Source organism: Anarhichas minor, unplaced genomic scaffold, assembly GCF_050575085.1.
Source record: "Anarhichas minor isolate MPS153535 unplaced genomic scaffold, ASM5057508v1 ptg000032l, whole genome shotgun sequence".
NCBI classification, from domain to species: Eukaryota; Metazoa; Chordata; class Actinopteri; order Perciformes; family Anarhichadidae; genus Anarhichas; species Anarhichas minor.
This window is the reverse complement of record NW_027466478.1, coordinates 30,791-57,339: the sequence shown is the minus strand read 5'-3', so window position 1 is coordinate 57,339 and position 26,549 is coordinate 30,791. Positions and strand designations below refer to the sequence as shown.

The 26,549-nt window shown below is 45.9% G+C and overlaps 1 protein-coding gene across 3 annotated transcripts in view; it reads left to right on the top strand.

The window, feature by feature from the left end:
* The window catches only part of vps13b (vacuolar protein sorting 13 homolog B), a 336,932-nt gene that overhangs the window by 301,797 nt on the left and 8,586 nt on the right, over positions 1-26,549 (top strand). For all 3 annotated transcript variants that reach the window (XM_076105383.1, XM_076105381.1, XM_076105384.1), the window contains 15 exons: positions 6,705-6,860; positions 8,408-8,674; positions 10,318-10,401; positions 11,349-11,524; positions 14,200-14,370; positions 17,003-17,210; positions 18,814-19,002; positions 19,229-19,375; positions 21,140-21,432; positions 22,069-22,196; positions 22,337-22,533; positions 23,619-23,737; positions 24,647-25,088; positions 25,290-25,457; positions 26,060-26,288. In XM_076105383.1, coding sequence (XP_075961498.1) covers positions 6,705-6,860; positions 8,408-8,674; positions 10,318-10,401; positions 11,349-11,524; positions 14,200-14,370; positions 17,003-17,210; positions 18,814-19,002; positions 19,229-19,375; positions 21,140-21,432; positions 22,069-22,196; positions 22,337-22,533; positions 23,619-23,737; positions 24,647-25,088; positions 25,290-25,457; positions 26,060-26,288 — 2,974 coding nt within the window. The remainder of the gene's footprint in view (positions 1-6,704; positions 6,861-8,407; positions 8,675-10,317; positions 10,402-11,348; positions 11,525-14,199; positions 14,371-17,002; positions 17,211-18,813; positions 19,003-19,228; positions 19,376-21,139; positions 21,433-22,068; positions 22,197-22,336; positions 22,534-23,618; positions 23,738-24,646; positions 25,089-25,289; positions 25,458-26,059; positions 26,289-26,549) is intronic.

The window sequence follows — 26,549 nt, the reverse complement described above, 5'->3', positions numbered from 1 at the left end:
GACAATAGACGGACAGCGGTTACATTGGCAGGAGTGACTCGTTCTGTCTGCAAGAGGACAAGGGTTGGTGTGTGTGTGTGTGTGTGTGTGTGTGTGTGTGTGTGTGTGTGTGTGTGTGTGTGTGTGTGTGTGTGTGTGTGTGTGTGTGTGTGTGTGTGTGTGTGTGTGTGTGTGTGTGTGTGTGTGTGTGTGTGTGTGTGTGTGTAAGCTTGTCTGTATGTGTTTCTCCGTTCATCTACGCTTGACACCCACATTATCAAAGCAGACACTTGAATTTTTGCCATCCAGATGAGGTCATGGCTCTGCGTTTACCAGGAAGTTAATAGTCATTGCTTTTGGTTATGACTGACTGAAATCTTAGCGTCTTTTACAGGAAACTTTGTTGCTTATGATTTTCTCTCGGGACAGAATTAAGCATTGGACCAGGCGGTAGACATGACATCGCACCCGTGATGGAATGTGGTCGGTTAATTGACTTACGGTTTAGGCGGGCGGTGGTTCTCAGAAGTCAACACCTTTTCTGAATGTGTCAGTCCCCGTGTTTGGGTTCTGCGTTCTGAGTTTCCATGGCAACTGGGAAACGTGCGCGATGGGGTTTCAAAAAGTTCACGTGGTACTGATCTTATGATAAGAGCAGACACGGTCCCAACATGATCTGTGTTTGGATGTTAACATCATCACGCTGACCCCTGATGCTTGGTTGAGTAGACAGGTGTTACTTGTTACGTTTGGGTTAGTCACTAATTCAGCAGACTGAAAACATACGTCAAAGCCTCATTATGTTCTCTCAATAATACCTGCAGGCTCTAAGTTATTCAAGCAGATTGGATTGTGGCGGCACAGTCCGTAAACCAGTGGTGTTATGGTAATATACAAACCTCAGCTCTCACCAATGTTTGACCACTACAAGGCAAGTAATCTCCATGACGATGTGGCCCTGAGGTCTGACTGTGGACATTAGATTAAAGAAGAATGGAGTTGATTCAGTTCGAGCAAGAATGGACAATCCCATCTCCAAATCAGTCAGTGGATACGTCTCCATGGATCTGAGATGAGTCATCTGTAGCTTAGCTATATTAGTGCATTTGGACAAACATGTCACTGTAAACCTTCACGATGATACAAGGCTAGGATGTTCTGTCTAATCAAAAGTCATATCAGTAACGTGTCGTCAGTTCATTTCTCAAGAATTGGGATAAATGATTGTAGGTGGATTATATTACTGAGTGAAAAACATGTTTGGCTAAAGCCTTCTATTGATGCATCAATACCCCTGGTCAAGTTACATCCAAGGAATTTGGACGAATGCTTGTATTTTGTTGGCCAGAGTTGTTATTGGAAAAAGCAACAGAGTGACATGACCCTGGTCAAATCCTGCTCCCTATCAGCGATAACAGACAACATTACAGTACAATGCAGTCACAGAGTCAAAATGCTTTGTGTGGTTCCATCCAATTACTCAGTTTTAATAATCCCCCTGCAGATCGTTCCGGTACCGAAGCTGGAGCCCAGTAATGTGCTGGAAGCTACGCGTCCGCCATCAGCCAGCCATAATCACAATCTCTCCTCTGGGATTTAAGGGAAATGAGGCGAGATTGAGATTTCACATTTCTTTCACACTCAATACCCAACTTGGGTAATATCATAAGATGACAGATGGGTTCTTAGTTGGTTTTGGATAAAAAGTCTTCAAAGCACCAGTGTGTGAGGGTGAGCGTTGGAGTTTTTAAAAAAGATTTATTTGGAAGTGAGATAATGAAACTTATTTAGCATGTGGGATTACAGGCTGAAGGCTGGTTTTACTCAAAATGTTGCTGTTTTTTTTCTTGATACTAGCAGAGTAAGAGAATCACATAGTTGATTGATTATTATAATTCACATATTTACTTTAAGTAGAGTTTGAGTTTATGGTGGCCTTTTAAAAAAAAAATAATAATAATGCAGATGTGATTATGGTTGCTTAACATGACTGTAAAAAAAAAAAAAAGAACTGAATTTAAAGTTACCTTGAACATTTAACTGGTTATGAAAGAGTCTTGATTTAATACTGATGACTCTGGTGCTTGGAAACATTACTGCCAAAATCGAAAATAAAAGTTTTTTTCAAAAGTGAGTGAGAAACCAGTTTTAATTGTCGTCACACAGTCTCTCTCTCCACTGTCATCTTGTCACCTACAGGATACTTAATATTAGCTTAGCTAAATAATTTAGCTTCCACATCAGGGTCAAAAGATTGTTTCACATTTTTCTATCCATCTTAAAGCAGTACATACATACATTGAATGAGTACTTGGTTGCTGAAATCGTTCGTCCCGCTCCTACTCGCTGCAGATAAACCCTCTCCTGAAGCAACCAATACCTCTTACAGTGTATACAGTATATGGCATAAGTGCGAACTCGGGTTTAACATTCTGGGGGCAATAAATGTAGGTAACGTCTCATGGCGTCATGTTGTGTGGAGACTGCGCTCCAAACAAAAAGGGTTCTTTTCAATATGTTAATATCTCTGAACAGCCATGTGAAGGCAGCAGGTATCTGTTCAGCTGGAGTGATGTTGATGGAGGGTTGTAAAATGAACACAGAACTCCCCGTGCTTATGTGCACATCAAACTTGTTGTTTTGATTTATTACTCGACAGTTTTTTCTGCACATCAACAGGAGTGTTGGAGACTGACGCTTTGAAAACAGTTCACACAGCTCCACGAAAACAATTGTGTTATTACTTAAACTTAACTTCTTGCTTCGCTTATAACTCCATCAGGACCGTCCGTTCCCACATCTCACTCGGTGTCTGCATCCTAAACACATGGTAACCAGGGTAACGGTTGCACGCGCCATCCATTGTTTGTCTTTCGTGACATCTCAGTTACGCCTGGAGGGAATCTTTGGCACAAACGTCTACTTCTACTCAAGGATGAACTGATTAGATTTCGGTGGTCAAAGGTCACTGTGACCTCATGAAACAGGTTTTGAGCCATGAATCAAGAATTCATATGCTAACTATGACAATTTCACACAAATGTCTTCATGGTTAAAATGATGAAGTGATGACACATCAGACAGACATGAATGCAAAATGCAACTTAACTGGTTTGCGGAGGCAGACAACCCAGAGTCGTTAATAGACAGGTAGATGTGTTACTGTGGTGAGCAACACGATGCCATAGAGATTGTTCGGGTTCAACACTAAAGTTAAAGAATACTTTAGAAACATTAAGAGAAACATTAACGTTAACACTGTACAGAACTCCCAACCATCAACCTGTGGAGGTAAAGAGATCAAAAACAAACAATCTGAGCAGAGAAAGGACAGACAGGACAGACAGGAAGGACATCTGAGACATGACGCATCATCAATGATGTGTTGAATAAAACAGCACAAAGTAAATGGTGTACGGCCCAATCTTAAACGTTTAAGATTCTTTCTCTTTTCAGTTCGGACCATTACGGGGCCCCGTGGCTCCTTTGGTAGAGAGGGTCGTCGTTTGATCCTCGGCTGCTACGAGTCCTGTGCCGAAGTGTCCCCTGAGCAAGACACTGAACTCCTCCCCGGGCCCTTCTCAGGATAGAGCCGGGTCAAATGCAGAGAACTAATTTCCCCTTGCGGGATGAATAAAGTTTATGTTATCAGATCGTTGCCACTTTAATACCATAACACCTCAAAGTGGGAGGACAAAAAGTCACGTTGCCCCCTCCCCCCATCCTGGCAAGAGAGACATATGTGCATTTGAGTACAGTTTTGAGACTTAAAACATGTGAACCCGTCCTTTAGTTCAACTAGATTCTGATTCAGACTAAGCCTCATCTTCCTACAAAGTATTTCTATTGGTGAAGTACATTAAAAGCACCACATGTGGCTTACTGGATTTTCTCAGTGTCACCACAGATGAACACGTCACAGAGACGCAAAACAGCTTCTTATTATTCATTCTTGTTATCCTACGTGTCCAGTTCATCTGTGTCGCCGCCGTTTTGTTTTTGTTTTTTTTCTTCCACTGCTTGAGTCAGAGCGGTGATGAATTAAAACAAGAACGGCGTTGGCCGTTTGAAGTTGGAGGAGAGACGTTATTATGACTTCTCCCTCAAAGGTCAAGTTGAGCCACAGCGAGAGGGGGAGGAAGAGAGGGGTTAAAGGAGGGAGAAGTGTTGAAATAACAAGTTGGCTGCTCGCAGATGGTGCTGAGGCACGGCAGAGCGGGTTCACCACCACAACATTCTGACCACAATTAACACCAATGCAGCTCCACTCAAAATCTTAAAGACGGGGGCTGATGGGAGGGAGTTGAGGAAGATTTTTGAAGTTGCAAATTAAAAGGTTTCCATCTCATCCAGTACCCAGTCACTTAAAGAGAGAGCAGGAGCAGAATGGCAGAAAACCCAACATTAAGTTTTCCTCAAACCACCACCACCATGATTATAATGTTTTTGCTGGTTTGGGGAATCATCTAGTGGTTCTCCGCCCTTAAGGCCTAAACACACTGGGGGGGATTTTTTGTGCAATTAATTTGCATGTCAACATATTTATTTAACTGTTTTTTTTCATGAGTTCTTTCACCCAGAAAGCAATTATTATGTGGCGAAAAAGCGGCACCCATTGGTTTGTGGACTGACGTTTTGAAGCCCACGGCAACCAGTGAAAGAAAGTAACCTAATGTGGACTGTGAAGGAGTGATGTAGAGACAATGTTTACAGCTCTGGTAGCAACCTGTCAATCACAGTAGCCCCGCCCTAAAGCACACTCTGCTTTATGGTCTGTTTGACTCTATTGAAGAAGACTTGAAACTAGAGATTGAGACCATAAACTCATGTTTACAATGTTTACTGAGGGAATAAATCAAGAGAGAAGTAGAGTCATTTTCTCATAGACTTCTATACAACCAGAGGAGTCGCCCCCTGATGGTCAGTAGAGAGAATGCAGGTTTAAGACACTTCAGCATTTGCTTCACTTTTCCGGCCCGGAGTTTGTTGCCTGGTCCGTGCCGAGACGGCAGACTTGATTACTTCTTTCAACCTTGACAAAGGCTGTGCACTACAGATCCACTCCTTCCATTCCTACCTTTCACAATAAAAGCCCTAGATATATGCACTGTGTAACTATTCATCAGGGGTACTCAGAGCATTTCACTAAAATAACCTCAATCAAATAGTTTACAGTGCCCGACAACAATTGAGCTCAGACTGCACTGGTTCCATACGATCCTAGTAGTTGGTCCTCTGCCTGTGCAAATCCATTCAAACATTTCATTGAAACAAATGTTGCAACAGTATGAATAGTTTTAATATTCGGTGATGAGTGTTTCGCATCTAGTGTGATTTATACATCACGCCCCCCGGTGTGTGAAGGCCTTCAGGCTTACCGTTAACCTCTGCCACCTGGCTGTTTACACCATCCTGCCACTTTCCCCGCGTGAGCAAGTCCACTGAGCTGGAGATCTGAGAAATGATGTCATTTCCACTCAGCCGACAGGGAGGAGTGATGATCTTGAAGAAAGGGAATTCAGGCTTTGATTAAGAATGTTGTTGTAAAGAAATCTGCCTTCAAACGGCAAGGAAAGACTACAGCGGAGAGAAACATAGACGGTCCCGACCAGGGTCCCCCATGCTCTCTGACCTCAGGGGTAATTTGTTTTTCTTTAGTCAGATTGGCTAAACGCTCGGCACATTGAGGCGACAGGCCGAAGTGTAAATCTTCAAAAACGCTTTTCAGTGTTCCACTCTAGTCGCAACTCCTCTGGGAGAGGAGTGAACCCCAGCCCACCTTCCTCGTCCCCTCTGTCTTTCTAGACTCTCCCGCTCACATGCATTCTTTGTCTTTTCTCACGTCCTCCCTCCTCCCTTTCCAGCTCTCGCAAGTTTGAAGTAGTGTTGGCAGCTGGGCTGACACGGAGAGTTCAGTTAGGTGGTAGGTCAGCCGCGCTGCCTCTGGAGGGGGGGGCGGCTTTAGATCTCCCCGCGTATTTATGATTCTGCTCCTGTATTGTGACCATAATCTCGTGACAACGCTCACATTGTTTTGATAATTTGCTTTTCCTTGTCACGCATGACCTCACTGGAGCACAGATGTACCGTATGCAAGGATGGACATCTGACCAGCCTTCTGTGCTGCATGGTGTGGATGTAGATGAAGGGGCAAAGGCTTGTATCTATCTGTAAGCCCCTGCTGCCATGTCGTGGCCCCACATTATGAGGAATTGTCTGGAAAGTGGTCGGAAAAATGTCACCATCGCAAGGCTGTTTTGTGTGTCAAACGATAGGACGCCGTCTGTTTATCGCTGCCCCCCTGAGTGTGTGCGTCTGCACCCAGCCACACACGTGGATGGGCTCCACAGCGAAGTGACGGATACGAAGCCGAGGAAGGTTGAGAGCCAAGCTGTTTGCCTCTTATTTAGACGTGTGGAGAACAGAGCGCTACACATCGAACCGCACACACACACACACATAATGAGCTTCCACATCAGCTGTTTCCCAGCAGCCAGTTTATTGTGTGCGGCCCTCCAGCAGCAGCAGCAGGTCTGTTCAGCACCAGTAAACAGGAACTTTGTTGTCTCCCTTCTTCGCCCTACCAAAATCCTCTAAACAAAGACTGTTTACTTGCCTTTTGCTCTGGAATAAATAAAGGGCAAGGAGACTAACCTCTGATGTCTGCTGTCTTCTGTCTCTGTTTGTACATGTGTGTGTGTGTCCTGCTCCGTCCCGCCCTGCAGCTGCTGCACATCTGCATTGAGGGATGGGGGAACTGGCGCTGGTCAGAGGCCTTCAGCGTGGACAACGTAGGGACCCTGCTGAGGACCATTCAGTACAAGGGACGCACGGCTTCACTCATCATCAAGGTGGTGCAGCTCAACGGTGTCCAGAAACAGGTACGGCTTACTGGGCGTTTTTGTTGTAATGAGACATCTTAAATATATCAGAAATAATGCAAGAGAAGAGAATTTTGTATTTTTATTTTCTGAAGCTTTATCCCTTAATGGAGTTCGTTCATGTTGTCATAGACTTGTCATGCTCATTTTTTGTATTTCTTGGTACATAAGAAAAGGTTATACATATTTCATATATAAGCATAAATGTTAACCAGAATATTGGTAGAACTAACTGTAGTTAGTTTAAGCAATAAAATGAGAGACAACGTTGAGCGTTACTCAACCAGGATTTCATTTACAGAAAAGAAAAATGACTCACAGTACTGGCAACACATTTTAATTATATATTGTGGTGAAAACGCACCACAGCAATAAAGAAGGCACAGTTTTTAACAACACCAAGAATGTAGGGACAGCATGTCTGTTTTTTGTCAGTTTTCATAATCTGTTTCATGGCACTCAAACAAAGGTTTATGAGCTTGAAGCCACCCCATTGATCCACAAAGAAGATCACAGGAAATCATAAACCAGCTGCGGTCCCTTTTTACACAACGAACGGCGTGTTTTTTCCACGAATGCAACGCAGAGCCGCCGTGTTCCTGAAAATGCCGAGATGCCGTCGGATTACGGCGGTGACACTTTGTTATGTAAACAGTGTCGAATGTCGCACATGTCTCCCTCTCGTTCTCCAGACAAAACAGACTCGCCCTCTCGCATCCCTTCCCCCGTCTGTCCCAGACTTTGTTTACATCTTGTTCCCATTGGATCTGATGAATGTGTCACACACTTCTGCACAGTCCCTCTCTGTCCAGATAGTCTCTTCATCGTTTATATTGACACCTCACGTTGACTGCTGCTGTAAATGATGGAGAGATTTCTCTCCAATATCAGTACCAACGCCACAACCTGCAGAACACACACATGTAGATATAAAACACACACACACACACACAGAGCGTCGAAAGCAATCAATTCTGAGCACATTTAGATGCGTCAGTCCCAGATGAGAGCTCCCTGGTTTTGCTTGGCTTGGCTTTGCGTGTGCATTTGTGTCTATAGATACAAACATAACGTGCATATGTCCACACAAGTAGGGATTGTATGTACAGTACATATATCGGTGGACCATGACCTACTGCTGAAAGAAAAGTAGTACATGCATATGGTATATGGATGCATTTCCGTCATTGCTTAAAAAAAAGTGATGCATCAGCATTTTTGTTTTTGTTTGTTTTTTGAAGTGAAACCTCACTGAGGTAAACCCTGTTTTTCCATAGTAAAGAATCCTGTAGTGTTCCTAAATGCGTTGGTATGCTTAGCCCAAAATGTATGTCAAGCAGCGTCTAAAACACTAAACTCATGTAGCAATTCTTGTTTTTATGAACATACTGGGACTCAGATGTAGAGCTTGTGTCAGACTCTCATTTGTGTGTTCATGGTCATCTTCTTTAAAGGACATAATAAGATCAACAGGACATCTTTGCATTCAAGGCTTGGTGTTATTTTAGTTGCATTTAATCCTCCTCTGTAACCTTCTTCTCTTCCAGGTAATAATCTGCGGGCGGCAGGTGATGTGCAGCTACCTGACTCAGGACATTGAGCTGCGGGCGGTGCAGCACTACGTGGGGCCCGACGGCCAGACGGTGGTCAGGGAACACTGCGACTGCCTGGAGGCTGGGGCCAAGCTGCCCTCGTACGTGCTGGAGGACGCCGAGATGACAGAGCTGTGCGTGAGGGCCAGGGGAGATGAGGACTGGTCCCAAGACGTTGAGCTGGAGAGGAGGGAGAAGGGCAACAGCAGCTCTGTTGTGCAGGTACGGTAACACAAACGGACCTGGACTGAGACCTTGGAGTCGCTATATGACCTTTGAGATGAAGTCCTTTAAGTTGTTTTAAATGTCATTTTGAAAACATACACGTTTGATGTGGATGGATATTGGTCACAAACACAGATGGACGCACACATTGCACGCACCACTGCTTCTAACCACTCCAGCCACACACACAGGTTTGGACTGGACCACCAACCATGTCCGGATCCTTCTCTCCTGGGTGGCCACAGTGGCAGAGCCGCTCACGGTGGGAGAACAGATGGAGATCGTCCCCTCAGATAGGCTTACAAAGGCCCTCCAACCCAAAACCCGACCATGATGAGAGGCAGAAAATACAGTTTATGCTCTCTCATAACAACGCTAACCATAGACAGGAAACACTAGCTGATACGTGGGCACAGGGAGAGGCTTTGAAGGCACTTTCGCACCGCTGGACCGGCGCCAAACAATCGCTCCTTTGCTCCGTCTCCTGCGGTTCTCGCTCTTGTTCTGTATTTTTCTTGGTTTCCCGTCATTGTTTGTCTCTCTCTCTTTGTTTTCTTCCTTCATAAGCCCCTTGCTGTTCACAGCTAGCTAGTTTCTGCAGCTCCAGCTTCTGTGTGCGGCCGTGAACATCCCTGACTCCGCTCCAATCTCTCCGCTGTTATCTCCTCTCCTCAGATCAGCCGTTCATTACACATATGGTGGTTTGGCTCGGAATGAGAGCCTGGACTAGTAGCTGGGTCCACAGATCTCTCCATCTCTGTCGGTCTCCTGATATTTCACTCTCTCGTTTCCTCCCCCTGTCTCTCTCGCCCACACACTGGCTCGCTTGTCTATCTTGTAGCTGTTCACTCCTCTTCTTTATTTACTTCATCCCTTGGCTTTCGGCTCGTCCACCTGTTCCACCCTCTGACTCTCTCCCCTGTCTCTTTTCTCATCCGTCTGATTAACCGGTAATCCATCTGTGGTAACTCCTCTTCCTCATATCTCACCTTCCTCCTCCCTAACTCCGATTTTCAACATCGTCCTTTACTTTTGACAAAGCACAGGAGGTCGTCTCGACCTTATCCCAGCTGTGAGTGTTTTCGGTGGATCAGGCCTAAAGAGTATCTGTTTTCCAAAGTTTCACTACCTCATCCCAACAAGGCTGGGTTTTTTTTTTTTTTTTTCAAGGCGCACTCTGTTAGAACTGAATGGTCTCTTGACTCCACTCTCTCTGTCCCCACCAAGTACATGAAGTCCTCGGTCTGTCATAAACCAAACCGCTTGTAATGTGCCTTGGCTTTAGGGAGACTTTAACTTTAAACTACTGGAAGAAGCCAAGAAACAAACTCGTTTTAGGATAAAACATAATAATGCGTTACTGATGGGGGCTATAAACATTCTGTCTGTGAATAAAAGGCAGCACAAGGCAATAAAGTAATCAGATATCCATATTTTTGCACTGTACCCGCAAACAAAAACAATCAAGTTGCCCTCGAGTGCCCTTGATCAATCTTTTTTCTGTTAACCCTTCGCAGTAATGGAAAGATATGAGACTCCACACTCTCTGGAGCACTGTAAGACTAAAAGGTTTTGGATTGGACAGCTTGGAATCATAAGTAATGAGACTGTCAATAACAGCAAGTTTGTCTCTTTTTCAGGTGCCTTGCTCCAGCGGTTCTTTGCTCTATGTTTGGTGCACTCTTATCACAATTGAACCTGGCTCTCACATGCAGCAGAGAGTGGTGAGTATCTCTACACACACACGCACAGCGTTCATTTCCATGTTGTGACACAAAGTTGTTGTTTTTTATTTCCTGATGCTCTATCTGCTTTCACTATGTGCAGGTATTCCACTCTTGCCAGGTAGTTAGAGCAATATCTTATTGATTACTACGGGATGCTATGCCACTATTCCAAAACCACCAATAGTCCAAAGAAATACCCAACACTCCGTTATCCAGAAAACAAACGTCCATTGCTCCAGAAGTACACCCTCTGTCAGCTACAAACAGAAGCACATGGCTAATTATTATGCAGGATGACGTCATCTGGTGGCAATATCTTTTGTTCTACTCTGGCGTGGCCCGGCCTACTCTGCGTCTTGGCTTACCCTGATATTCTTACCCTAAATAATCTCACTCCTCATGCCTAAACCTCACCAGCCAAACTAACGAAGTCAACCAGCACCAGCCAGTCAGAGGAGTAGGGCAATTTATGGCTTCCCCGTTGTAGTAAATGTTGTCGGATGACATCATTCTGCATAATAATTAGCCATGTTGGTGTGTTTTCAGAGCAATGGGCTTTCGGAACAATGGGCGCTTGCTTTCAGAATAATGGGCAGTCCTCTACAAGAGAACACCAACGCATTACATACCCATGTGCATTTCTTTTCACTTTGTTGGCATAATTCAACATAAAACCATTCCAGACCAGCCTGGTGTGGTTGTTTTTACTTGGTTGATCTGTACTATTGTCACACAATTTAGTGCCATGTTTTCAACCCAGTGTATCTTATTGGGATCGCCGGAATTCCTTAATTAGTCCAAAATGAGGAAACAGACCTCATAAGAATACACGGCAGCTGAATTGTTGAACATCTCACTATCCTTTTCCCAGTTTAATTCAGTACTGCCTGTTTGTTTGAGCAGTTTGTCTCACTGATGATTGTTCTGTATGACTCCCGTTTCAGGTGGTGTTCAGTCCACTGTTTGTCATGAGGAGCCACCTGCCAGATCCAGTAACCGTCCACATAGAGAAGAGGAGTCTAGGGCTGAGAGAGAGCCAGCCAATACGTGGCCAGGGCCACCAGGAGCCCCTGTTAAACACCGAGGCAGACCTCACCCACCACCTGACTTTCCAGGCCAGGTAAAAAAAAAAGAACAAAAGCCAAGAGCTTTACCACATTGAGTATTGCCGAACATTTACAATACTTTTAAACCCTGATAAAGACAAAATAGATCTTAAGTGTATAACAAAAAAAAAAATCTACCTCACCTGCAAGACCAAGCAAAAAAGTCTTTTAGATCACAATAGTTTCCATTCTCGCTATTTTCTCATGACCAAGATGGTTGCTGATCAGCAGTTCTTTCAGTCCAGTGTCGGATTATGTCATCAGCCACCAGCTCCCACCGCCGCAAAAGACCGCAGAGTCTGACTCTGGTCTTCTGTCGTGTTTTTTACACCTCGATGTGACAAAGGTGGAGAGACACTTACTTAAGATTCTTTCGCACCACATTTCCGATTTCCGTGAGCCAACTTGGAGACGTGATCCAGGGGAACCCAGGCACAGTGCAGGGGAACAGGAAGCCAACTTGGCAGCAGCTGAGACGCTGACACTCCCAACTCCAACATGTCAGGTTGGACCATAATTACACCTCATTTAGATGCAGGCCCTAACAGAGAGCAGGTCTTTCGCCCCCGTATTGGATTGCGTGCACGCACACGTGTTTCTGCGTCTGTCGCTGTCTTAGTTGTCTGTGTGCCAACGCAAGTGTGGCAGTCGCCACTTCATCACGGGCAGAGTCTGTCACATACATCACTGCTACGCCTGTCGCTCGGGCCCCAATTTGTCAGTGTGTGTTCACACGTTCTCATATTGTGCGTATCCTCTTGCAAGAGACAGCTCTTCATCCAGTTTGTCGCGGTGGGTTCCACTAAGCTGAACCAGTCGTCTAAAAATTGGATTGCGTCGAAATCTGCACGTAAAAGGGAATCATCTGTAAGGTTGTGAATTCTAATGACATCTCCTGCCTCGTGTGTCATGTCACAGTGGCAGATGCTTTAGTCCAAAGAGTCTCTCAGTAACACAAGTGTTTATGTTTCTGTATGGGTGGCCCCAGGGGGGGAAATAACTACCACATGTGTACATGCCGCGTCCTTGTTGTTCCTACTGTGTTTGTGATCTGTACATCTGTAATCTATGTTGTTTTATGCGGATCCATGAAAGACACATCGCCCCTTTTTGGTTGCAGCTAGTGGCGATCTGAATAAACGGAGTAAACGTTGAGTGTAATTGACTCCCCTTGAGAGATTTTCTTTGCTGTAACCGTTGTGTGTTTGGATATCTGGTCACAAAGTTTGTTTTGATTTCAGCTGCCATTAAGGAACCACAGTGGCCATACAGTGACTGGGAATATTTTTGGCCCCTGTTGTTGGAGATAAATCCTTTTGGGTTTTTTTTCATGCGAGCTCAGTAACAACTAAGTGTCTTGTCTTTCTTGTTTGCGACCGCAGTGCTCCTCGTGTTTACAATCCGTCCCCTGCCTAAACTGCCTCTCACCGTGTGAACGCACATACCCCACCCCCCAACAGCTCCACCCATCCATCTCTATCCTCAACACACACACACTACAAGCCACAATTGTAAACGGACGTTCACTCGCATACACACACATATACTACATGCACACAAGCAACCCCCCCCCCCCCCCCCCCCCCAACCCCAAACCTCTAGGACGGATCCAATCTCCGATGTTCGCTGGTCAACAGCTCGTCTTACCTTCCTGTTGTTATACATAGTTGTGGGCTCTAATGGACGAGGTGGAGAGCAGAGCTGCGGTCTGCGACACAAGAGAGACACAGACGGGTCTTAACCAGAACCGTTGCGTCCCACTCCCCTCGAACCGGCCACCACATTAGAAAGCTGAGGGTTTACAATCAGAAGCCTCTTCCAGTTTCCCCCCTCCCCCCTCAGGAACTGCTCTGGATGAAAAGCTTCCTGTCAACACCTTGTCGGCGTCCTCTGTCTTGCCCCCAGATCCATAAGCAATTGTCCCGTGTTCCTTTTATAGCACAATGAGCTCTATTAATAAGCTACTGCTTTGGGGTAAGGGGGCTGCTTTGCTTCAGCCAAGTGGAACTGGATGCTGCCCAGAGAAAGAGAAGAAGCTATTACAGTTTGGATTTAGTTATTTTTTTGTTTTTGTTGCAAATCCATAATTGACCAGTCTGGGGCTGAGGTATCCAATAGGATTATTCACTGCTGTTCAGCTTTTTCTATGATCTTTGTCAATTAGTGTTTGTAAGACAAGACTGCATGTCAGGAAGGGAAAAATCCCAAACAAAAGGCAGATTCAAGCCCTCGTCGAGGTTTCGGGCGGAAAAGCAGAGTTTAGCCGGAGGTCACTTCGATTGTTGCGAACAGAACAATGGGAACAGTCTGCTGCTGTCAAGAGATGTCTTGTTCTTCAGTGAAATAAAAAATAAAAACCAGTTTGAATCGTTAGAATAAGTAAACGTGCTTCCAAGTCTGGTTTGCTGTCAAAAAATATCCAGCAGTGGTTCACAACCGTGTGCCTTTATAACCCCACGAGTGAGTAGGTTTTCATTTCAAGCTATCGCTTGTCACACCGTCCACCACGCAGGAGGACATGGTCAGAATAAGTGGAATCAGCTGGTACAGGAGGACCCTGCAGATTGTCGGGTAGAGATAGTGCGAGGACATGTATGGAATGGGAATGTTTGTCCACACAGACAAACAAATGCACCTAACTCGGCTGGTTAACAAAATCCATAACGATTTTTGTGCTCCATCTTTTCAGGGAGGACGAAGACGCTTCCAACTGTGCCGTGCCGATCTCCACCAGCCTGATCAAACAGATCGTGAACAAGAACGGAGGCGAGGACAACCTGGAGCACATCCTGGCCGACTTCTATGGTCCGAGGCCCTCCGCCGGGCCGCCGTGGCCCTACGGCGCCAAAGACGCTGACAGGTACCCCCCCCTCTCCCACTAGCTGCTGGTCAGTGCTCTGCATTTCTGACGATTGCAGTTTTGTATTTTTACTTCTACGATTTGTCTTTTTTAAACAGAATCTTGAGGCACCCGTCTGCACTTAGAAGTGCCCGGGTAGTATAAACAAGGTGGAGCAAGGGAGGATAGCGAAATAATGACACATTGTGCAAGTTGTGAGCCAGATTCATGCTCAAAACCAACACGAGTGCCCCACGACACCTTCTGATCTTTTGTAATAAGTCAACATGTGTTATTCTGTGCCATCTTTATTGTAGCGCTTCTGCGGCAAGCGTTAACTCCCACTGTTAGATTTCACAACACACATGTCATCGTGTGTTTTGCAGTGTGTGCTCTCTAATAGTAGGCTTCATACAGCGTCCCTCCTCAAAGCACAAAGTTGTGCAAGCGAACTCTTCAATGAGGGAGGCTTCTCTTTTTATTGCTGAGTCTTTGTTCACATAATAAAACCGTTAACGGCGAGGACAGTGCAGAGCCGCACATCAGAAGTCGTCCCCACAGACCGGAGGTTTGGGGGCTGTCACTCACTCACAGTTCCGCTTTCTCACACTAGTCACAGGGCCTTGCGTGCAGTTAAAAAACTTGGCACAGCTTTGCAAGAGCGTACAGTGTGCGCGCTGTATGGATGAGTGCAAATGTGGCCCGCCGTGCATGAGGCTCCATACATGATCGGGGCAGCACACACATGTGGATCTGTCCGCAAATGTCACTCTGGGAATCATCTTTTGTCACAAAGCAATCACATTCTGATAGCAGCCACATGCTCTCCCACAGGCTCCGAGTTACAAGAGAGTCCTGGCGGATCTATCTGCTGGACATGTGGGCCATATGTCTGCCTGTGGTTGCCCCCGGGGTTTCTCCGCTCTCTATACGTACTCCAACACGCACACAGATTGTTGCCCTGCACATGGGTGCAGACACACACATAACGCTATTGTTGCACACACATACACCACCGTTCACATCGCTCACCTTTAAATGTCACACACACACACACACACACACGGTGGACGGCTGCTGTCTGGTGGGTTTGGTGTCTGGTTTCTCCGTCAGCCGGGCCCCCCCCCCACTGCGAGACAAAAGCCCAAGGCCAAAGCACGTTTCCGATCATGGAAGTGACAGTGGCAGCTTGTCTGAAGCCCAGAACTCTGCTACTTTTTGTTCAAGAGCATGAGGGGGGAAAACGATCTGAGGAAAAAGAGTAGGATTAATAGCACCGATTGCTATCTGTAAACACACTCAGAACTTGGACAGCAAGTGAAAGCCACAGTTTAATTTGTATGTTTTTGTTTAATGTTGATAACAGGGATGCAGTTTGCTGTTTGAAAAGAGGCTTCTCGGTCTCTCCGGCTCGGTGGAGAAACCGAACCGACTGCCTGGCAGGGAGTGTGTAAATATTGTGTCTTAAAGGGCCAGAGGAAGTTGAAAGTGGTAAACGTTATTTTTCTTTCTCTGTTGGATTTTTTAAATGGCAGAGAGGCACCTCCACAATCATTAAACAAATAGCTTGTAGTGGTTGGGGTTAGGGTAAGCCCTAGCTGCAGGCTAGTGTGTGTGTGTGTGTGTGTTTTCAGAGCAGTGTGCTTCTCAAAATTCATACTTCCTAAACCCGCAGCTCCAGAGTTGGCAGGTTTTGACAGAAGCTGCTGAGCGCATTTCTTTCAATAACCTTGTTTCTGAGCTCTGTCATGTGATTTATGAGCCCCGCACCCTCAGCCTCGAGGTCAATATCCCGCTCAACCGCACGAACAGTGGTCCCCGTTCCGCAGCGGGGGAGTCTTTAGGGTATGTGACGAGTCTGAGGTGGCAGTTTGGTAGGTTTAGCCGAGTCCAGGCCTGCTTCGGGGGAGAGGGGAGACTGGTTTTGATAGTTTTGAACTTCAGAGTGAGTCTGAGAGAACTGTTTGTTTGGATCTCCTCTGGCACTGCTCTGTTTAGGGTTCACAGGACCGTGATTACCGTGATATGACTGCTGCTGTCGGTGGATTGGTTTGGTGTGTGTGTGTGTGTGTGTGTGTGTGTGTGTGTTTTCTCAGATGCCCTGTCGACTGAATCTGTTTGCATTGCATAACTTGTCTGCAGACCTTTTCTTTTATGTGTATTTGTTTAGACTGTCAGTGTGTTCATTTGTCTGCACAGTATAACAGAACAACAATTGTTTGTTTATGTACGACACATTTCAATGTTCCATACTCGGCACTGTGTAAAACATGTCCATAGATGAATTACATAGAGTAGACGGGGCAAATTGTATCCTTAATTAAAGTAATTGAGCATGAATGAGTTTTATTACCAAGTTGACAATATGGTTGTTTATCAATACTGCATTACAGGTAGCTGTGTGTCTGTCTCTCTGTCTATATGTATGTCATTATAGCTTTGTGTCTAGGGTGAAGTGTTTACAGTCCATGTACAGCCATGGCCTTATACTGCAGGGGCTTACATGAGATACAAGCTCATGTGTCCCGCATGTCTGCATTGTCCAGCCCAGAAGGTGTACCTGTGCTTCACATGTGTGCATCATCTGTACTGTAAAGACCAAAGCTTCCACTGTTTCTGGCTGCATGATTGAATCACTGTTCTCTCCTCACAGGTCAGTGCTGGAGCCCCTCGCCCAGTGGGACAGTCCCATGCAGGTTAAGTTATCCTGCTGGAAGACCGGGCTGAACACCCTGCTGGTGGAGCTGTTGCCCTGGGCACTGCTGGCCAACCACTCCCAATGGGACCTCTGGCTTTTTGAGGGAGAGACCATCGTTCTGCAGATACCAGCCGGCAAGGTCATTGTGCCCCCCAACTTCAAGGTATGGTGCCAACTACATATACGTACATGTGTCCTCCAAGACACCGATATTAAAAAGACGCTACAGAGGCCCAGATATCCTGACTTCTAGTCCCAAGCATGTCTTCAGATTCCGACGTAGGCTTCAAGACAAAATCAGGATAATGACTTCATCAGGGTCCTTTGCTTTAGAAATGTCCCTCCACAATCACAGAAGACAATATACAACTGTGTTCCAGGCTGAGTAGTACTCCAGTAGACTGAACTTTGTGTGTAAAAGTCTGTTCTTTATTTTCTTGTATCGTGTCCACCGGTAGCCACCGGTAGCCATGACCGGAGCCATTCTGTTTTTATCCGTCCAGTCTACTCTAGTGAACGATATCTCAGGAACTCCTCGAGGGCATTTCATCAATTTGGACTCCACCTGGACTCAAGGATGAACTGATCCTTTGGTAGTCAAAGGTCAAGGTCAAACGTACTCAATGATGAACTGATGAGGTTTCAGTGGTCAAACGTCACACGTGACTCAAGAATTAAATCAATGACTATTTCACGCAAATGTCTATGAGGATAAAAGGATGAAGTGATGACAGTTTGAACATCTCTGGTTAGTGGGGGAATACTACAGCAAGCTGGTAATAGTAGTTTTATATAATACTTGCATATCGTTTACTATTCTGTATCAAACAAGTCATATTGCATCAATGTTTCTAATCAGGTTAAAAGTTTAGTATTGGTCAATTTCGGCAGTGAAAATATTTCTGATTCTGTATGTTATTCTAATTTCAGTGGCTGCATGATCGTTCTATTGCACTGAAGACTGTCTTTAGACCAAGACCTAGACGAAGTCGGCCTTTTTGTGGCATTTCATTATGAAGCCAGCTCTTCCCTCATCTTGAATATTAAGCTGCATTACAACAATATTCCCCGGGCATGTCTCCTCAGTGGCTTCTGTGATCAGAAGCAGAGGTCTGCAGAGGATTTTCCCCCCGTGGAACATAACGCACATGTACACAGACTGTTCCACCGCTCACCCGGCGCTAAGCGGGGAAGGCAGCGTGTCAAAGAACAAGTGCTGATATGGTTGAGCTCAAAGAAACAAAAATATAAAGTTGTAAATGTGCAAAAGCCTGTGAAATAAAATCAAATACAGCATTGTTACGTAGAGCCCTGCTTTTTATCATGGCATGACGTGTGAAGATTTGGTCTCCGCTGACACCAGAGTTGATTGGTTTACGGGAGAAGGTTGCTGTTTGATCGGCATGTTTCATCTGCTAGCTGCAGAGCCAGACGACCAATCAGTGTCATTCTAGCATCTGTGGGACACTTTAAGTATGTTCTCCTAACAAAGCCAACAGTCGTGGAGCTTGTATACTCCTCAGTTCCAGGACTAATTGAGATGTTATGCAGTGAACATGGACACTGTCAGGAGCATTGTGCTGAGTTGTCTGTAATGAAGCCACAATTGACCCCGCCATGTGGCCGTTTCCAAAATGCAATCAAATTCAGTCGATGTAGATATCGCATTTCGTTTGACATGACTAAAGATTTGACCTCAGATTCCTTCCATCTGATTTCCTCCTCACGCTTTCATTTTTCCCCTCACTGCCTTCCCAACCGCCCAGGAAGCCTTCCAGATTGGCATCTACTGGGCCCACACCAACACTGTCCACAAGTCCACGGCGCTCAAACTGGTCCACGACCTGACCTCTCCCCGATGGAAGGAGGGATCCGGCTCAGAGGTGGTCACTCTGGACGAGGAGGGATACGTGGAGACCGACATCACCCTGGGAGCCTTTTCCGGACGGCAGAAGGTGAGGGAAACAGCGGCCACTTGCTTCATCGTTGAATTTGTAAAGTCACTGAATTTAGATTTAAGCCATGTTGGTGGCGTATGAAAATGTTTCGTAGTACTATTCAGTGAAATGTAGCTAACTAAAAACGTTTGCACAGACGGTATGTGAGTGATTGTTTTATCTTCAAACTGCTTGTTCTATCCACTATAGCTGACAAATTGGGTGTCCGTTGTTTCCTCTGCAGCTGTGTCAGTTCTGCGTGTCGTCAGTGGTGAAACACGGCATCCAGATCCTCCAGATCGAGGACAGAACCGTTCTTGTCAACAACACCCCGTACACGATCCAGTGCAGGCCTCTGCTGGCCGCCCATCCGCTGGGAACAGATGACCAGGTGACGTGCATAAGTGCTCCCACATATGAGCTCTCTCTCCTCTCTCTCTCTGCGCTGAACTGAGGGGTTTCTCTGAATCACGCTCTGTTTTTAAACTACTATGCACGCAAACGTGCAAATGAGTAAACCTCGGCCGTGTGACTCAAAGGACGTTTCCCAAGAGCGCAGCATTATTTCTCTGTGAAATAACGCCAGTCGTGTCAACTCTGGGTTATTTTTGTTTGTGGTAAAATATGAAAGGTGCAAATACAGGATCTTAATGTGCTTTTCTCCACCTTTATTTGAACAGTTAAAACAGCTGCTTGTGCTGGCATAGCGCTAGAACGTATGAGACGTTTCAGGCTAGGCTAATAATATTCCATACATCACAACACCTGCCCAGTCTCTTAAGTCCCCACCAACTTAACCGCTCGCTCCAGCTCTCCAGAACACAGTGAATTAGTGTAAATTCAGGGGCCGCAGCTTCATTTCCTCACTGCTGCCTCAGAGCCATAAGGCCTGTGTGTATGTGTGTGTGTGTGTGTGTTTTCGTTTTGCTCTGCATCGTGTCTTCCCTGTCCTGCTGAAGTTTCTGAAACTTCACACATACAGTATATTCCCTGTGTGCATTACTCACACACATCCAACCCCAGCGCTACCCCACACACACACACACACTGCTCGGACGCGAAGCCGTTTTCCATCAGATCATGCTTTTTCTCCAACCCCCGCTCCCCTCTCTCTCTCTCTCTCTCTCTCTCTCTCTCTCTCTCTCTCTCTCTCTCTCTCTCTCTCTCTCTCCCCCTTTCTCTCTCTCTCTCTCTCTCTCTCTCTCTCTCTCTCTCTCTCTCTCTCTCTCTCTCTCTCTCTCCCCCTTTCTCTCTCCCTCTCTCTCTCTCTCTCTCTCTCTCTCTCTCTCTCTCCCTCCACCGTTTTCACCATGTGGCAATGGCACTTCATTGGGACATTAGACAAACACCCAGAATTGGATGCAGGTTTTTTCCCCACTCCCTTTCATCTGCTGCTTGTCCCCAAAGAGAGCAACAATGCAGTGATGTCATTTAACGAGCCTTCAGATCCTCTTAAAGGAGGATGGCAGAGCTTGCCAGTAGCCACTAATTGACTGAAAACTCCTTTTTTTTTGTTTTTGTTGAAGAGCTTTAAAAAAGCTAAATAGCGGGCGATGGGCTAAACAATAACACAGACCACAAACAAGGCGAGGAATGTCTTTCTAGTCGCTCTATTCATCATGCTTAGTGCCTAATCCCTGTAGTCCTCAGCTACTCGCTGCTCGCTGGCTGCTAAAGCAGCACAGCAGGGCTCCTCTGCTACCAATTTAGCACTAAGCTCAGTGGGAGAGAGAAGAGGGAACAATAACAATGAGGTTTTACGATGCGTCTTTTGTTGTAGTCACTCGCATCTCCTTTGCTCTCTACTTTTCTTTTCTTCATGTCCCATCTCATATCCCTTTCTGACGCAACCATTGTCCACTTATCCTCCTTCGTTCTCATTTGCTTTCATCACTTCCGTTCATTTTTGTGTCTTGTCTTTCTTTGCTTTTATGTTTTTCCTTCATCATCTCCTTATTTTCCTTTTATTTTCCCTCTCCTCCCTTTTATATCCTCTCCTCTCCTTTTCTTTCTTTTTTCTCGCTCCTCCTCCCCTCATATACTCTTCCACTCCTTTTTTCTTTTCCTCTCCTCCTTTCTGTTCCTTTATTTTCCTTTCATCTCCTCTTTTCTTCTTCCCTTTTTTTATCATGTTTATATCATGTCCTCTCCTCAGGCCTGTGAGATACCAGAGACAGCACTGTTCAGCCTGGCTCCCTCTGAGGAATCCTCCCTGGCTAAACCCTGCTCCCTGCCATGCTGGGACCTCCTCCAAACCAGTGTCCAGGGAACGGTGGCGTTCCCTCTGCCGCTCAAACACATGCTCTTCAGCCTTTTTCCCGTGCATGATGGAAGAGCGGGATCTGGATCTGCGGCGTGGAGCCTCCCCATTCCCGTCCGACCGGACTTCCCCAGGCAGAGTTTCTCTGTTCCTGGGGAACCGGACTCCGGGGGTGGCCTGAGCAGCAGGTGGGTGAAGTGGAGCATTCGTGGTGTGCTGGCTGTGACAGTCCATTTAGAGCAGGGCACCGAACCCCGGGCTGGCACAGGACACAAAGCCGGTTGCCGGTCACAGCTTGTTAAATACTGCAGATGAAGCAAAGGGAGAAATGCCCTCAACATTTCCACTGTCAGTCTCTCTGCTCGTCTCAGTCCTTCTCATGTCTTTCTCTTCTTTGTCTTACTTTCTATCTTTCTCTCTTTCTTTTCTTATTTTGTCTTAACTTTAGCCCAAATAAAAAGCTATTTCACCAGCCAACTACCAAAAACACAGGCTATGTACGATACATAGGCCAATGAGCATTTTGTATTTTTCTTCACACTTGTGCTCTGGAGTGACTGGCCAGCTTGGCTCTCATTTACTGTGTGTAAGTGATGCATCACACATACATCAATAGAAACACACAGAGTGACAGTGTGTCGCCGCCTGGCTTCGGTTAGGGCTCTGCCCATGGATGTACCTCAGAGATTTGCAAATGGACGTAGTGGTAATGTGACGTCTGACATGTCGGTGGGCTCTCATCAATGTGCGGTTACGAGGGGCTGGGACATGAGCTGTCTGTGGACAGTTTATTTATGGGCTTGCTTTTGTTCTTTGTTTTGCAGAGGCATAGTACTGACATATCAGGAGCACTTTGGGGTGACATACATCATCCTGAACAAGGACCCCTGTCCTCGGATGCTGATCCACAACAAGTGTCCTATCCCACTGCTGCTGAAGGAAACTGTCAAAGGTAAGCAAGGAAATGCCCGGACTGGTCTGGACTGGTCTCCTCTATTCTCCGTACCTCTCCTCTTGTACTACTACTACTACTACTACTACTACTACTACTAGTATGCTGTTTTACTACTATTCCCTCATATCTTCAAATAGAAACTCCGAGGACTGAGGTTCACTGCTGTCCTTTGCCTGCCAATTGCTCCCTGCACCATGAGCTCTACCACCACTTTTCCAGTTTCCCAGAGTGCAGGCAGAAAGACACGCTGCCCGCACTGCTGCTGAAAACCACCTCGGACCACGGCTCCACCGCCTGGACCGACCCCATAGACGTCAACTGCCCCGGCACTCAGGTAAAAGCATGCGTGTAGGCTGGGTGGAGGTGAAAAGATGGCAGGATTTCATCTGCACTGAAATACAGAGATTGTATTATGAGATCTGACTTCCTTAATGTTTACTGATGTACATTAAAGAGTTACTCTGAACCCTTTGTTGTCACAGCTCCCACTGATAGGTGGAGGCAGAGTTTGTCAGGCTAGATTAGCCCAATCACAGGCTTATAGTTGATGTTTTTAAGTAGCTAATTTATAACAGCCAGATACATGATGACAGGACGTAATCCCTTGAACTCATAAGGCCCAAAAGTAGCTTTATATATGGTAGTTTTCTGTCACTCTATGTGACAATATGCTGAACCTCATATTTAGTATAACTGGAACATCCCAAGTTCGATTCCAGACTTTGTTGCTTGTCATACCCCCCCCATTTCAACACTGCCCTCTTTCAAAAAAGGAAATGTGTGTTATACTTGGCAACACTCCTTGACAAATAACTTGTAGAGAAATGTATATAAAATGTGTACACATTTCCCCCATTGTTTTTGGGCAAAGCAGTTGGTGTGTGAAGTATGTAGGTGTTTATACAGTATTAGTGTGTTCATGCATACCATAATATGTTTTGGCTAAGTGTGTGTGTGCGTGCGCGCCCACTGGCTAGCCAGCCTGTGTTTTTGGTTGTGTCAGTGTAGTAGTGCGGGGTTAGCGAGATGTAAAGGAGCAGTGCGTGTGATGTTTGGTGTTGTGTCTAGCCAGCTGCAGGTTGGGGTTGAGGTTGAGGCTGTGTATCTCTGGTTACTGTGAGGTCTGGGTCTGACCTCCGTGGGAGGGGTCGGGAGGTCAAAGGTCGGACTTGTTATGACTGCTTGGCGAAGCATTGTGGCAGCGCTCTACTTCCTTTCTTCACATGATGGGGCTCTTCGCTCTGAACCTGGAGCGGTGGAGGTTAAAAGTGAGACACATACAGTGTAAAGAGCACCGAGCTGTGAACATGTGAATGGGTAAAGTTACCTCCTCAGAGTTTATTTAGAGGGGGAAATAAGCAACTCCATCCAAATGTGTTGATCCGTCTCACGACAGATCTGTGTTCTGCTGTTGCTCAGGTGGTGTTCCTGCCAGGCTTTGGCTGTCTCTACATAGACGTGGTGTACCAGAGAGGCACCCTGGTTCTGTGTCTGGCACCAGAGAGCAGCGTGGACGCTGTCATCAACCAGCACAGCAGGTACACGTGCACAGCCAGTGTTTTTTAAATTTTTTTATTGTTATTGTTTTATTCTCCCTGCATATTTAAACCGTAAGAAATCATCTGCGCGTGTTGTTCTTCCTAACCTCAAGGTATCCACGCGAGTGCCTTTTACTGCGCTCACTCAATTTGCTTTATAATTATCTTTAACAGCCATGTTTTCATGCAGCAGTTGTTACTTGCAGAGACGGGCATCATTTTGCACCACACGAGGGCAATAAAAGCCTCTAGTGTTGTCATAAAGGGAATAAGTACAGTAGAACATGGCATTACAGCTTTATTCCATTACATCAACACATAGCTGCCTTTTCATTTTGACAGAACGGGAAATTGATATAATCACACATGGGGTAAATGTAAACAAATAACGTCAGACAATGATCTTTGTTCTGGTGGTAGGAAATTCACAACATAATCAGCGCAACATTAATGAGTTTGGTCCTTCGGCAAATCATCCGAATCATAACACGCCTACTTAAGACTTAAGTCTTAAGACTTAAGTCGGAGATGGAGCCGTTTCCTTTCTCATAGACTGTAATAAAGGGCGATTGCTAGACATGCATGAATGAAAACCATTCATATTTCTTCCCCTATATAATACTTTTGGGGGCGATCGTGGCTCACTGGGTTAAGAGGGTTGTCTGGTAACCGCTGGGTCAATTGTTCGATCCTCGACTGGGACGTGCCGCGTGTCGTAGGGTCCCTGAGCAAGACACTGAACCCCCGGCTCCCCGGGCGCCTGTCATTGGCAGCCCACTGCTCCCTATATACAGGGATGGGTCAAATGCAGAGGTCAAATTTCGTGTATATGTATATGACAATAAAAATGGTTTCTTCTTTCTTCTTCTTTCTTCTTCTTTCACATGAATGACTTCTGTTTTGTTTCAGGTCTTTTAAGCTGTCCTCCAGAGTCCTCCTCAGCGAAGCCAGTGTGGTGCTGAGCGATGACATCACCAACCCTTCTGGATCCGTGGAGCTGCTCAGACTCACGTTGACCAAGCTGCTCCTCACGCTGGCCCCGGCGCCGCCCCCAGAGCTGGTGGCCGACCCTGACTTGGGTGCGGCATCCGTCTCCGCCCTAATGCCTGACGCCTCTCTGATCGAGGTCCACTGCTCCAGTCTGCAGGTAGACAACCAGCTGTACAACCGGGCCAGTTTCCACTTCCCCGTGCTTCTGTGCCAGGATCAGAGAGTGGGAGCTGAGCCAGGCGGTCCGTGGAGCAGCGACGCCAACCCCACGGACTCCCCCGAAGCCCTGGAGGAGTTCAAACGCTCTTGTTTCCTGCAGCTGAGGATGACGCTGGCCGGGGACAGATGCACTGCGGAGGAGGTTGGATTCATTCTTCTGTCTTCGTAATTCTGTTTTTCTTTGTCACAGTAGAGGGTGAATAATATTATTTGAACCTTTATTTGGTTAAGTAGATCTCTATTTGCAAGGGAGACCTGAGTGCTCATGTCAAAAAGGACTAAATCTCTTAAAGAGACGGGTGTGTCCAAGTCTTCATCACAGCCTCGTGTGTGTTCTCCTCAGATCACCTTTCAGCTTCAACCTGCCAGAGTCTACCTTGAAGACACCTTTGTTTACTACATTAAGACCCTGTTCCACACCTACATCCCTGACAGCGCCATGGCCTCAGCCACAGCGGGGACCCAGAGGAGGAGCAGAGAGTCTGGATTGGTCCCCATCCTCCCTGAACAGGTGCACTACTCATAACATAATGGTTTTATGGTTTTATGGTTTCCTCACTCTGTTCTCATTACATTATTACTACAGAGGTGCATTCAGCTCGGACCAGACATGCAGAAGTGAACTTCATTATTGTTATCAACATGCCAACGAGGGAGGGCTGCTCATTTAGCAGCAGTATTTGATTAGTTATGAAAATAGTTACTCTATATAATAGGTCATTTTATATATATTTGTGTTTGGTACTCTTACGGTACCTTCTTGTAGTCATCTTCACATCATCTCATCCTTAAATAATACGTATTTGTACAGGAATAGATGATACTGCGTCACATCCTTTTGGTGCATGGCAGAAAAAGATTTCTCATGATTATTCTATAATAATTGATCCATTATTACCTAATCCAGTAAATAAACTTTAGTCTGTGTGTCACAATATGTTTTAATCATCAGTATTACTTGTGATTACTCTCTTATGTCAATACTAAAACTAGAAATTATTTATTATTTTTAGTTTTTTGAGATCTTAAAACAGGGAATGTCCTGATCTATTGAAAATTAAAAGTTTTTTTTTAAGTATTAAAAAAATTGTAAAACTAGTAAATTTCTTCCAGGTGCTCCAGTCGGTGCAGGCACTGGTCCACCCTGTGCGGCTGCAGAGGCTGACCATCCATCCAGTCAACCTGTTGGTCAGCATCCACGCCTCCCTGAAGCTGTACATCGCTTCGGACCACACCCCTCTCTTCTTCTCCCTGTTTGAGAGAGGGCCGCTGTGCACCACGGCCAGACAGCTGGTCCACGCTCTGGCCATGCACTATGCTGCCGGGGCCCTCTTCAGAGCTGGTGGGTAGTGTTGGACGGATAGGGTCGCACAACTTCTCTCTTCCATCTCTCTTATATGTTCCCCTGCTGCCACATCCGTCACACCATACAGCAAGGGGTCCTTCAAGCCAGCTTGTGTTTCCTGTATGGACACTAGACTGATTTCTATTCACACTGCAGGGACACTGATTTACTATCTGTCTCAAAAAGGCTCACACTCAAAATGTATGGATCAGTATGCACTCAGTATAGGCAAAATACGGACGGAAGGATGAGTGAGAA